General features: G+C 42.4%; 2 protein-coding genes across 2 annotated transcripts in view; one reads left to right on the plus strand and one right to left on the minus strand.

Annotated features, from left to right (window-relative positions):
* The window catches only part of URI1 (URI1 prefoldin like chaperone), a 41,073-nt gene extending 31,106 nt beyond the window's left edge, over nt 1-9,967 (plus strand). Inside the window, exons 5-11 of the mRNA XM_066327931.1 lie at nt 1-53; nt 266-326; nt 3,270-3,450; nt 4,025-4,292; nt 4,869-5,011; nt 6,619-6,877; nt 9,146-9,967. The exon at nt 1-53 is cut by the window's left edge and continues 39 nt beyond it. Coding sequence (XP_066184028.1) covers nt 1-53; nt 266-326; nt 3,270-3,450; nt 4,025-4,292; nt 4,869-5,011; nt 6,619-6,877; nt 9,146-9,334 — 1,154 coding nt within the window. The 3' untranslated portion in view covers nt 9,335-9,967. The remainder of the gene's footprint in view (nt 54-265; nt 327-3,269; nt 3,451-4,024; nt 4,293-4,868; nt 5,012-6,618; nt 6,878-9,145) is intronic.
* Nucleotides 1-13,839, minus strand: part of C12H19orf12 (chromosome 12 C19orf12 homolog) — a 347,603-nt gene that overhangs the window by 160,466 nt on the left and 173,298 nt on the right. The gene's annotated exons all lie outside the window — the stretch shown is intronic.

Consider the following 13,839-nt stretch of genomic DNA (forward strand, 5'->3'; position numbering starts at 1 on the left):
AGAATTTCGAATCACGAGCTGAATTCACTGAAGATTTGCAGAAAATGAGTGATGTAAGTATCTTGTTTTATTTCAACCTAATTTTGTAATAGTATTAAAAATCTGAAATATAATGAATTTTTGTGTTGATAAAGGGGGTGTGAGTAATGTAGTTGTTCCTGCCTTGTATATCACTGTGTTTATTTCTGAGTCTGATTTTATTTAGCCTGTTATTAAATACACTGCATTATACTTATTAATCCTAACTTTCCTTCCTTTGGATAAGGCTGCAGGTGAATATGTTGACATAAGAGAAGAAATTGAAGATGATAGCCTTGAAAGAAAAGGTAACTGATTTAAAATAAACATGTCTTGAAATACCAGTAAGCAAAATACTCTCTATGTGGGATTGAATAAATTACTTTATTTCACTCTGTCTTTTACATAAAAAGAATTGCTTTATTCAAATAAAAAAAATTACTAATCCTAAGGTAAGATGGATTCTGTCCCTCACTTTCATGTGGATTCTCTGCTATCCCTTGGTAGCCATCAGCTAGACATTTGGGTGATATTTTTCGTTTGAAGAGTCTACACTGGGAGTTTGAAGTTTTCTGGAAGAAGACAGGCAGAAAATAAATTAGGCTGGCTCCAGGAGAGAGAACTGGAGAAGACTTTTTTTTTTTGTATTAAAGAGTGAGTTTTACTACAGAAGGAAACTAGAGGAGTTCAGATTGTGCCTGTTAGGGGGGAAAGCATATGATCAGTGTCAGCAGGGTGGGGGTGAAGCACGGACAGGGATGAGCCATCGGGGGACAACGTGGATGTCTCATCCTGGGGTGTCTCATCCACAGCTGACAGGGAACAAACACCACAGCAATCCTGATGTACAGACCTGCTTCCCAAAGATTGCTGGAGAGGACTCTGGGAAGCAAAGGTAGTTGTGCTAAGGAATTAATTGGATAATTTCTGTGCTATCTGAAGTAGTGCTTGATAGGACTCGGGCAAAGTTGGAGGCACAAGTAATTTTACAGTCTGAAAATAGCCTCACTTGGACATTTTTAGGAGGAGCAGATTTGCAGAGGGCTATGGGCAGTTCACTGTTACACTTTCCTAGAATAAATCAAAATAATCGTTATATGCCAAGGCTGATTAAGGGGATGTCTCTACTATTGGTACATGTCATTGCAAAATAGGAGAAATAATATTCTAGGAAATGCATCCTACAATGACAATATTAATGCAGCACCATGCTGTGCATACCAGGTCAGTATTTGTGCAGCTTTTTTTATATGCTAAATTTGCTTTGTCACTGTTGTCCTCTGAAACCCTCTTAACTTCTGCTGAAAATCTGTTAAGTGGAAATTACCAATGTTTTCTCTCTGCACCAAGCTGTCCTGTGACTGAGAGAGAAGTAGCTAAGGGATCACCTAAGTGGTTGAGACAGGCTGGGCTTCATCAGCCTAAGAATTGGTTTTGTTCATGTGGATGTGAGCTGTGTCTCAGAGGAAGGCAAACACGAGCATCTCAGTTTCTTGCTACCTTTCAGTTTTCTGGATTTCACTGCTTCCCTTTTCTTGGTTAGTGTATGAAGGTAATGGTGGTGTTTGAGGTAACAGTGAGTGAGCCCAGTGGATGCTGGAGCAGAACATGGTCATCCCTCTGTTTGATCTGACCTGGGTTCCTAACTGACAGAAGTTGTGTTGAAGTAGGAGGAGAATCACTGGCATGTTGAGGCACCTGCTGGTGTTCAGGAAGCCTCGTGCTTACCTTGGTAGTCAAGTCAGTGGTTAATACTGAAGGGTAACAGAAACTGGGAGGGCACAGTTTGACAATCAAATTGAAATAGATTGTTAACTAATCCTTCCAATTTTATTTATTAATTTTGTAATTATAGCAAATGAAATCCTCACAAGTTACTCTGATTGCTTGGCTTACCTCAATTTATATTCAAATCTCACTAAAACACATTTCAGCCTTTTCTTAACAAGATGATGAAAAGTGCTATACTGTGGAAGAGAAGGGGACACACATTCCAGCATTACTTGGAGTCACCTGTTTGCTTTTTAATGTTGCTGTTGAATTTGTATTTAACTCAGGATTAAAGTATAAGCTGACGTATTTGAATAAGGATATTTTTAAGCCAGGAGTTCTTAAAATTAAAAAAAAAAAAAATGGCTGCAAAGTTGGTTAATAGAGATTTTAAAACAAAGGATGCTGAGTAACGAAGACATTGTACTACTGTTGATTGGAATCACAAAGCAGTTTCCTACAGACCCACAGAGCCACTGGAGTCCCACTGCATTTGTGGCAGTGCTGAAAGGGGATGGGTCCTCGTTCCTGGGAAGTGGTGCAGGAGCTGTGTGGGTGGTGATGGGCAGAGGGCAGGGAGCTGCCCTTGGGAGCTCTCAGGAACAGGCAGTGCCCCCAGGAGGGCTGGTCTCAGGGAAAAGGGGTTAAACACTCAGGCTTGCCCTTCACCCAGACAGGGCTGAAGCATTAGGATTTGTTCCTTATGTGCCAGACAGCACTCAAATAGGAACAGGTATTCCCCATCCTCAGTGGATGCACTGTTTTACCAGGGAGCAAGGCTTTTAAATGCCAGCAAGAACTTGTCACTGACTACCATTTGCTCACAAATGTGTATCTCAGGTCACCTCTGCAGCTTTATATGGGGTTTATATTTTTTATTTCTGGAAGGAGATTTTTGTATGGTTTTCAGAGTGGGTCTTTTTCACTAAATAAGTGATTGATAATGACTGGATTTTGATCAGATTTTTGAGGTCACTCTGGAGATAATTTTTAATGGTCTTCATTGTAAATTTAAGAAAAGACTCTGCTCTTTAAATGTAAGTGACTGTTAAAAATGAGCTACAATACTAGCCAGGTTTGTTTTCCCAGTTAATAAAACCTGCTGTTAATGGGACAGTGAGCAAATGTCACATTCACATGTTGGTATCTATCAGATCAAATCAAAATCTAGTATTTGACACAAGGGGTAAAAAACCCCACATTGTAATAAAACTGTCACAGGATCAGTGTCTCCTGCTTTGTAAATAAACATCTCTGCTTTGCCTTGGTATTTCTGTAACATCCGGAGACTATTACCCTGTGCTGGTGCTCTGGTTCATTGACAGTTTCACTTAAACAGTTAAACAATAATTTGAAATGGAAAATGTTCTGCCCATATTCCTTAGTTCCTTTGTGGGTTTTTTTCCCACCCCTCAAATGGTTTTTTGTTGGATTTTTCAGTCAGTTGCCTTAATAATTGCATCTTATTTTTTATTACACAGGAAAATACCGGACTGCTCACAAACCTCATTCAAAGCCAAAAGTATCCAATGTTTTTGAGGTAGATTTTCCAGCAAATGGAAGTGATGCAAAACCCATGGGGCGTTTTCAGTCAGAGGAGGAACTGTGGGCCCGGTTAGAAGAGCTGGAGAGACAAGAAGAGATGCTTGGTGAACTGGACAGGTACAGTCCTGCTGTGGCACAGGCAGAACTGGAGTTCAGAGAGCTGTGAGGGGGAGGGTCTTGGTTCACAGAGGCTCTCACCAGCAGGGCAAGTAGCTGACCACACAGATGGAATTAAAATAATAGGTGGAAGAATGGTGGGACATGAACAAAGCATGTACTGCAATGCCAGAGCTCCTAAAGTCTGCCTCTGTGCAACCGCAGCAGTCCAGCCTTCTGGTATTTTTTCTTTAAGATGAAGAGGAGGAAGTGAAATTCATTTCCCACAGGCTGTGAAAACCCATAGTTTTCCCTGTGGGAGTTAAACATTTAATGCTCAATGACATCCTTAGATCTATTCTGATCCTCAAGCAATACATGGGTTGTTAGCTATGATGTCACAATTTTGGTATTTCCAGTTGGTGTGGGAAGGACATAGGCATTGTTAGAGGGCACAGAGAGGTACCACAGTCTGTCTAAAAGTACATCACCTGAGTAAAGAAAGTTACATACAGGCAAGTTCATTACTTTGTATGTTTTTGTCTCTCAAGAGCATGAATCGCCTCCGTTCACTCTGATGTTTTCCATTCCATAGGATGTCTGATATAGTTGAGACAAATGGAGAAGATGCAACCTCTTCTGAAGAGGAGAAGGAGGATAAGGGGACAGATGTGAACGGGACGTGTAGGGCAGAGGACTGTATTACTCAGGGCAACTTCCATAAAGAACTTGCAGATTCAGACTTGTTTGTGGGGCAGGTTAATGGCTCGACCTACTATCACAGCGATGATGAAGATGACAGAGATGTTGGAGACAACTCTGTTCCAACTATATTTTTCTCTCACACTGTGGAACCTAAAAGGGTTTGTGCTTTATTTAATTTTTATCTTTTGTTCAGGAGATTACATAAAATATATATGCCATATTTAAATCTGAAAACCTAAGATCTGTAGATGCAGTAGAATGCTAGCTGGAGGTGACTTTTTTTTTTTTTTCAAATTATTAAAAACTCACTGTATAGATCCTGTAGTCCTAAATATGGTATTAAATAAATGATCTTCAAATGTCTAGCTTGCTGTTCTGGCTTCTGGCTGTTGTAAAAGGCAGTATCTTGTCTAGGAGTTTTTTAAATGACTTCTTACTTGCCTTGGAACTGACCTTTGAACAGATCAACTGTTGAGCAGAGCTTGAATAAGCAGACTGGCATATTTTATATGCAAAATATGTGTACATTAGGGCAAAGAAATGCCCCAGCCTAGTGCAAGTGGTAGAGAATAAACAGTGCACACTATGAATGTTACCATTCATACATTTGTTTAATTTACCCATGCTTCCTAGTCCCCAACTGCTTGGGTAAGAGAACGTCAGGAGTCAGTTGATCTGCAGCCTGGTGATTGTTGATTTTATGGTCCAGACCATCATTTGTGTTCAATTTTCAGGTAAGAATAAACACAGGAAAAAATACTACTTTGAAATTCAGTGAAAAGAAAGAAGAGGCCAAGCGTAAAAGGAAGAACAGCAGTGGCAATGGCCACACAACTCCAGAGCTGCCCAACATCAAAACCCCAGCAGACATTTACCGGTGGGTAATTTATGGTGAGGCTTCCCCCTGAGCAGACCTTCTCCTTTCATTTCTGTCCACCTAGAGTGTGAAACCCCTCCTACAGTTTCCTGAAAGAAACAGTTGGAACTGAATTTACTGCTTAAAAATGAAAGTATGTGCCTTCTGCATGGTTGCTGTGCTTTCATATCCATAAAATATTTCTGAGCTTAATGCTTCCTTTCCAAATAGCAATTCTTCATTTATCTGCTATTTCAGAGCTTCTGAAATGGAGGTAAATTTGCCAGCATATGCCAATCTCAGAAGGGAATGCAGCAGTTATCTTATGTGTTCTGGTTAATTCCCTGCCATTTTTTTTTTCTGTTTGTTTTCAAACAGAACTGACGAGATCTACCACTTGTAATACTCCTACTTTCCTGGTTACTGATTTGCTGGGCTTTGTCACTTCCTTTCTGTGTCTTCAAAACATACTCAGCACTCTGCTGAGTTTTCTCTTGCATTCCCTCTCCCTGGCCTCAGTCTGTCACTTTCTGTATTCTCCATAAAAGGTACTGCTCACCTGTAGGACACCCACACAACAGAGAGCTTGAAAAGCAGTGCTGGGCTTAGAGGATTGTACAAAACACTAAGGTGACGGGATAGTTAGAACAAGTATTTAGGTCTGTAAAGGTAAATACAGATACCTATTGGATTGGTTGATTAGGTGATTGTGAAATTCCCACTTTATATCTGTGTATTTGGGTACCTAAATATGTTAAACATGTCATAAAGTGTGAAAAGTGAAACCACGTCCTGTAATTACAGCTGCTTGGGCTGAAGATGAGCAAAAGATTATTTTGTGCTCCTCTCCCTGAGCTCTCCAAACTCCGTCTTCTGTAGAGGTGTATTTCCATAAGTTCCTGATGAATAAAACTGTTAGAAACTAGTAACACCCTTAAAACTCATCCAGTCATTGGGCTGCTCTGTTACGAGTTGGATAAAATTGGCATTGTCTTCTCATTCTGCTCCACTCACCCGTGACTTTCTCAAGTCATGGAGAGGGAGCGCAAGAGCCATCTTTGTCAGTTCACAGTCTGTTAATACTTGAAAAGTGTCTTCCTGTTGATCTGATCTTAAAAGCTGATTTTTTAAATTTTGTTTCTAATTGAAAGCAGATTATGACACTTGTCAGGAAAAAGCTCCATCCTTTCCATGTGCAATGAATGTCTCAAGTGTTTGTTTTTGTATTCTGCATTTGACAAGGGCTTAACTCTAGAAAACGTTCCCAGGTTGTGATCTGATTCTCTTTACAGAAACATCTCAGGTCATCATTTAGTTTACCTTTTTTCTAACTTATTTCTAACTCACACCTTTCTGTTTTCTAACATTTTTCAAAGAGCTATGCATTTTCTGCTGTAAGTAAGTACCAACTTATGCTTGAATGAAGGACATAACAGCATTCACTCTGCAGAATTGATTCTTGTACATTGGTAAATGAAGTGCCTCTGAAGGTACAGTATTGCGATTCTGCAGCGAAAAAGTTGGGAAAGCACATCATAATTAATTTGTACAAAAGACAAAGCAAGATCACTGTAAATTTGTCATCTGATCCTGAAATGGTTTATTAAAGCTAACATTTTCCTTTATAGAGTCTTTGTTGATGTTGTGAATGGAGAATATGTCCCTCGTAAATCAATTCTGAAGTCTCGAAGCAGAGAGAACAGTGTTTGTAGCGATACCAGTGAGAACAGTGCTGCTGAGTTTGATGACAGACGAGGAGTTCAGAGGAGCATTAGCTGTGATGAAGCCACTCAGAGTGACAACAGCGAAGGCATCCTGGAGGAAGAGGAGGGGGAGGGGCAGCAGCAGCTACCAAAAAAGCTTCCTCCCTCTTCAGGGACAAGCGAGGTACAGTTTTTAATTGATTAGTTATTGATTGTTGCCAGGGATAAAAATGAGAAATGTAATGACTCTAGTTACCTATACCATCAGTTTGATTTCTTTAAAATAATTTTCCAACTCCTACCTAGTTTGCTTCAGAAGGTGACAGTCACACACATCCTAGGGGCAGAGGGGAGGAGCTGCTCACGTGGCTTCCTCAGGACTTCCATAAAGATCCAACCAAGTGGTGACTCAGTGGTGTTACTGAAACCAGTGTCCTGTGTGCTGGGTCATCCTGATATTTCACTGCAGGACAGACAGCAGGATTTTAGACAAAAAGAGGGAAATCTGTACCTTGTAACTGATGAGAGGGAAGAGGTGATTCTCTAGCCTGTGTTGCACTATTAGACAGCTAATTTCCAAGGAGTGTTTCAAGTTTAAAGCACATAGATCTCAGCTGAATTACTATTTTGATATGCCAATAGCAGAGAAATTGCCTGGTGGAAGGAAGCATTGCATCCCTACTCATCCTATTCCTGCCTAGGCCATTAGTGATCCCAAACAAATCTGTTTACATATGTTTGGAAAGTTCAGGGCTTCATCATAAAAGAAAGACTGTATGACGTAAGGGAAAATGTACAGTTGCTTAGTGACTGGGTGAATACAAGAATTAAATGTAGAAATTCGTGGCACAGCGTATTCACTTCTGTTTTGAAAGAACTTAACACTAATTTTTTCAAACTAGATAAAACTCGAGTCTTCAATAGTTCCCAGTGCAATGGACAAGTTCATGGAAAACACTGTTTTTTACAAAAAAATTTTTTTAATAAATGAATTCCTCATAAAAGCTGTTGTTTATCACCACTTTTCATGCAAACAGCTACGGAGGAATCCAGGCAGGACGTGAAGATTCAGGATGGAAAATTTATCTGTGGAGTTAGCACTCTACATTGTGTACTTTCATTGAATATATTTGCTATTTTTTTATAAAACATCTGAGTACACTTTAGATGTTACCCACCCATCAGTCTGTTACCTGAATCTGGCATGATTGTTCTCTACAATCTAATGTATTTTCTAAGCAACTGAAGGAGATTGAGCGAAGCACTCCAGTCAGATGTGCTTCCCTAAATGCTGTTGGTTTGCTTTTGGCTGTTTTTGTGGGTATTTGAAATTCATTATTTCTCCTTTACCATTTGCAAGACACTGATTTTTTTTTTTTTTTAATTTCTAATGTTACCACCATCACTTACTTTGTGCTTTGCTTACCTGTTTTTGAAAATGAGCTTCTTGTTAGATTAACAGAGTTGTACAGACACAGCTTTAGGCACACTTGGGCTATTGGAGCAGAAAACAAAAAAACCACTGCTTTTTTTGCAGGTCCTGCAAGAAGAGAATGGCCTGTTTGTTTTGCTTTGTTTTTCTTGGTAACTGAGTTATGAAAAAGCAGAACTAAGCATAGTGACTAAATCTGGTGTGCATTCCTTTGTGCCCAGCATGAGCATCAGACCTTGGATGTGAACTGCTTCCCCTTGTCCTTGGGCATTCTGAATCCTCTGTTTTCAATACATAGTGGAGTGATTTGTTCTTAAATATGTTTATGAAAAGTAGTTCTGAGCCGCTTGTTTTCCAAGAATCATGGTCATTTCTTCACTAAGTTGAAAAGGATTGTCACATAATTGGCTGCCTATAAATTACGATTTTTAAACATTAAATGTTTTTATTAGGCCTTTTATAGAGAGAAATAGTTGGAAGCAAGTTTGCTGTTCTCTTAAATATAAATTGCTTTCACCATTTTTTGATCATATTTGGTAGGGAGAAAAGAAGAAACAAAATATGTGCTTGCCAGTTCGTATGCAGTGTTTTGGCTTGATGCAATTAGAAGATATTAATTAAGTCATAAAACGACGTATGATGGAAATGCTGACATCATCTTTGCAAAGTCTCTCCATTTCTTATCCAGAATGAAACTCTGTATTACATCAGCTGTTTTATTTCTTGAGCGTGTGTCAGTGAGGAGGCAAATTTTTACATCATTTATGCAGTAGGAATAAGATTAAGTAGTATTTTTAAGATACTGTCTTTCATTCAGTCATCTTCGAACAAGCTATATTTTGAGGTTAATTACAATGTGGTTACTTATGCAGGCAACAATCATTGATTTAAGGATATTTCTTTACTTTTGATTAGAAGAAATAACAATTCTAATCAGGCTAATATAGGGTAATGACCTTATGGGCATAGCTTCACATTTGCATTTTATTAGCTCATTCTGAGTATTCTCTTCTGTTGTAGGCATTTTCTGGGACTGTCATAGAAAAGGAGCCTTTGTCTCCCTCCTTAATACCACACCCAGTCCTGGCTCACCCCGTGCTGCCGACCATTCTGGAGCGCAAATCCGAGGAGCTCTTGCCCGACGCCCCGGAAGAACCTATCAAGAGGATTTCCAAATTCAGAGCTGCCAGGATGCAGCAGACTCACTAGGTGCTGCTGAGCCCGAGCCCGAGCACTCTTGCCTGGTTTCACCTCTCTGGAGATTATATAAAGCCTTCTCCATAGCACCCACGCAGTTTCCAGGGTGTCCTGTGGTTATTTGGCACCGGTTATCTCCTCAACGTTCACTGGCAGCATTGGGAAAACAAACAGTTCAGTGTTTGAACACTTGAGTATTCCTCTTACTTTGTCGGTTTCCCTGTGTGCTGTCAGCACCTTTGTATATGTTTGCCTTATGATAGCAGCACTTGGGTTCTTTTTTCAAAAACTGTTCCTTACATACATTGTTTTTGTGTTTAAACCTAAATACAGGCAGTTTCGTGCCAGCTGTGATGTTCTCCATACCATATGGACCATTTTAAGGAAACTTTTCACATTTCAAATAGATTCACCAATTATATTACATTACTTGCTTTAGCATTTTAAGACACACTTGTATTCACATTGCTGTAGGTTTTGCAACTAGGTGTCTGCTAAAAGTTTTTTTCCTTCTTTCAAACCTCTCTGATATCTCACTGTACAGGTCTATAAAATGCCAGGTTCATGTACATTGCAGGGAAGTTTCTTTGATGGAAAAGGGTATTTTGTAAAATTAAATTTTCAGTAAAAAAGCTGTGAAACTCATGTGTTTTTTGTTGCTTTACTACTAATTTGGAAGCACCACAGAGAGGTTTTTTATTTTGAACTCGCATTTTTAGCTTGAAGTGTTTACTACCACATGGACATAAAAGCAGTCCATTCTCTTCTGCCATTGTGTTTTAACCTCCTGCTAATGAATGTCCATGGAAATTGAATGCTCTTAAGGAGAGAAGCATAAACTCAGACTCTTGATTACAAAATCTCCTAGTTCTTTTGTATACTCAGAAAACATTGTAATTGTCTTGGGAATGCCCAGAGGGAGTCAGCACTAAGGAAAAATGTCTTAATGCTTCAGCGTTATTTCAAAATGCAACAGCACTGCAGCACTGAGGGTACAGTTTGGTGTATCCTTCTCGTGACTGAGAGCAGTCCTGGCTTCTGGATTCCCTGCCCAGCAGCTCCCTCCAATCTTCTTGCCATCCCCTCGTTCTGCTGACACGTCTTTTTGTTGTTTAGGGCCACCCCTTCAGTGATAGTAGGTGACAGAAATGGGCTTTAAAAACAAACGACTGGATTTGGGTTTTTTTTTTTCATTCGTATGTGAGTTTTTGAACCTAGTGAGTTTCCTTTTCTCTCGGCGTGTCTGTATCAGCACAGTTGGAGGGGTAGTTGTATGTTGAGGTTGTATGTTTCTCTTGTAAGGACAAGGGAAAAGGAATGGCAGAGGACCTGGGGAGCTGGAGGACCGTAAACTGATGGTATTGTCCAGCTGACACCATCAAGCTACAGCCTCAGAAGTGAGGCAGGAAGACTTGGGAGGGGTAAGGAGGGGACTGTGAATTTGTAAATGGGCAGCCTGAGAGCCATCAGCATGATTTTCCAAATCTTGGCAACCAGGGCATCACATAATGCTGTTTCCTCGCCTTCCCCTAAAATAACTGCGCCTTGAACCCGGATCCTTTGCTCTCAGATCGCAGCAGATGAGCTCTTGGTGTGGCTTTGGAACAGAATCACCAGCTCCCTCTTGTCTCAACACTCCTTTCTCTGAAAGGGAGGTGGAGGCGCTGGAACTTCTTTTTCTAAGGTGGCTACAGAAGTCAGCAGAGGCACCCTGTGGAGCTCTGCTGTCCCCTGTAAGGAGTTTGGGGAGCCACAGTGGTTCCACGGGCAGAAACCACTGGCCAAGTGTGGCAGGAGGGCAGGAGGGGCCAGCAGCTGCTGGGGGAGCAGCCCACCACAACTGGGGGTCATATATCCCCTCGGGACAGAGCAAACTGTGTTTGGCTGCAGGAGGAGCTGCAGGGAAAGTTGTGCAGCCCTGCAGCGCGCCGGCTGCGAGGGGGCCAGCGCCGCTCCCAGCACGTCCTGAGAGTCACGTTGAAAGTGTTAATCATTAACTTGATTCATGCTCAAATGCGGATTTTTTTTTTTTTTAAAGCATATTGCATTAGTACTAAAATAAGCCATCAATGCCAGTCCACCCTCTATTCACGGCTAAATATTTAAAGGAGGTTATTTATAGCTTCTTTAATGAATTCTTGGCTAAACAAAATGAAATTATGTCCTAGAAAAGTAGAAGCTATTTTGTAACCAGAACAGTGCAACTGTAAAATATAGTTCCATGAATATGTATTTTAAATAACAAGGGGTTGAGATCCAAGACTACCAGACATGGGTAATTAGAGGAAAACTGAGAGGAAAAAAAGAAAGGGGGAGAGAGAGAGAGAGAGAGAGAGAAACCCCTTTAAAAAGATTTATTTAGATATCTTCTGAAATACTTCCCACTTTCAGTTACTTCAACAAACCAAATGCCCCTTGTCACCATAGATCAGTTTCAAATCAAAATTAATTCTTTGCTTGTTTTCTTTTTTTTTCTCCCCTCCTCTTTTTTCACATCCCTGCTCATGGAGAAAAGCAGGATAAATGCACCTTGAGTTTTAATGAATTATGGCCTCGGTTCAGGGAAGCATCCTTACTCAGGAATGCACTTTGGCATGTGCTTATGTCTCAAAGATTTTGTAAAGAAGAATGGATTTAACCACATGCTTAAAACTCAGCACATGAGTGTTTTCCCTAATAGGGAGCCTGAGTGTGTGTGTGCCTTTCTGCAGTATATTTAATTGTCAGAGGGCTCACAGGCTGGAATGAGCCTTCGTCTTTCCTCTCTTCACTCGGGCTTTAGCAGCAGACTCACTTGCAGTGCCTAGAGCAAGAGAGATGGCTGTAGGCGTTTTAGAGAATGTTTACAAACACCAAATAACAAAAAAAAAAATTAAATCTATCAAAGCAGATAAAAATCTAAGCGGTAAAAAGCAATCATGTGAAGGCCTGTCCCTGTGAGGACCTAAAATTTGCTTTCTCTGCAACACTGGAGCCAAGAAGTGCTGCAGGTGACCAGCCGTGTGTGGATGAAGTAAACATGGGATGGAGCAACAGATCCCTGACTTGGAGCCATGAAGGGCTCCTGGGGGTAAATTAATCTTGAGATGCCTTTTTGCCCTCAGTGCTACTGTTAGGGATTTTATCCACTTAAGTAATAATGAGGGTATATTTTAATTCTGAAATTCCCTCGGTGACTTCCTGCTGCTGGATGCTCCGTGTCTGCCGGGGAGCGCTGCTGAGGGCTCCGGACACTGAGGAAGGGCTGGTGGCTTTCCCAGCGCTCCCAAAGGCGTTTTGGCGTGTCCTCAGCAGGAACGTGGCCTGCCCGGGGCAGCTGTCCCTGCGGTGGCACAGGAGCACACAGGCTGCGAGGAGCCCATCCGTGTGCCAGCCTGCCCGGGCACAGCTGGGCAGCGCCAGGTGGGTACAGCCCGGCACGGCTGCCCGGCGACACAGGGGTGACAGCGCTGCGGGGACACGGCCGTGTGCCCCAGCTGCGTCCCATCGCCCCACACAGCCCGCTGCGCTGATTGCATCAATTAGACACTGCAAGTGGCCCCTTGGGAGAAACGACCTGCTCTTTAATCTTCGTTTTCCTCAGGTGCGTTGGGCACCTGCCTGTGCCCAGAGGAGGGGCTGCGTGGGGAACACCTCGCCTGCGGCGCTGCTGCTCTGGCTGGGAGGAGCTGCAGGGAGGAGAGGATGCTGTGAGCTCCGTGCCGGGAGGAGAGGCCCGTCCTGGGCCCCTGGGGCTGGGAGCCGCTTCTGGGGTACCTCAGCCCTCTCCCTTGTAAGGCGAGCTGCACTTCGCGCTTTCCATTGCTCGCTCAGGGCATCTAAAGCAGCAGATTTTTGGATGTCTCGCGAATGTCTAAACCAGCTGTTTTGGCTGTTCATTTTAACTAAGTGATTTATGCCGCAAAAAACGAGCTGGGATTAAAAGAAATCAGATGTGTGCGTTTGGAATGCAGCGTCTCCGTGTTACAAATAGCTCCTCTCTAACCCACATTAACCCCACGATATGTGAATTTTGCCAACTCCCGCTGCGTCTTTTAAATCAAGCCCAGCAAATCGTTCCCGCGTGCGCTGCGAGCGTTTTCCCTTCCCTTCCCTTCCCTTCCCTTCCCTTCCCTTCCCTTCCCTTCCCTTCCCTTCCCTTCCCTTCCCTTCCCTTCCCTTCCCTTCCCTTCCCTTCCCTTCCCTTCCCTTCCCTTCCCTTCCCTTCCCTTCCCTTCCCTTCCCTTCCCTTCCCTTCCCTTCCCTTCCCTTCCCTTCCCTTCCCTTCCCTCCCCTCCCGCGGGTGCGCGCTCCTTGCGCGGGCGCGCTCCGGCTGCAGGTGCGGGCGGCGGCCGGGAGGGGGCGGCGGCGGGCGCGGCCGCGGAGAGCTGCCAGTCAGCCGCTGATTTATTATTCATTTGTGTTATAGGTGGGGTGTGCAGACAGTTACTGTAATAATTACCCGGACTGGAGCGTTTCCTTGGCAACCGGGGTTTTTTTTCTCCATTCATGCTGTTGCGGAGAGTACGCCTGTAAAG

This window comes from Sylvia atricapilla, chromosome 12 (assembly GCF_009819655.1).
Source record: "Sylvia atricapilla isolate bSylAtr1 chromosome 12, bSylAtr1.pri, whole genome shotgun sequence".
NCBI classification, from domain to species: Eukaryota; Metazoa; Chordata; class Aves; order Passeriformes; family Sylviidae; genus Sylvia; species Sylvia atricapilla.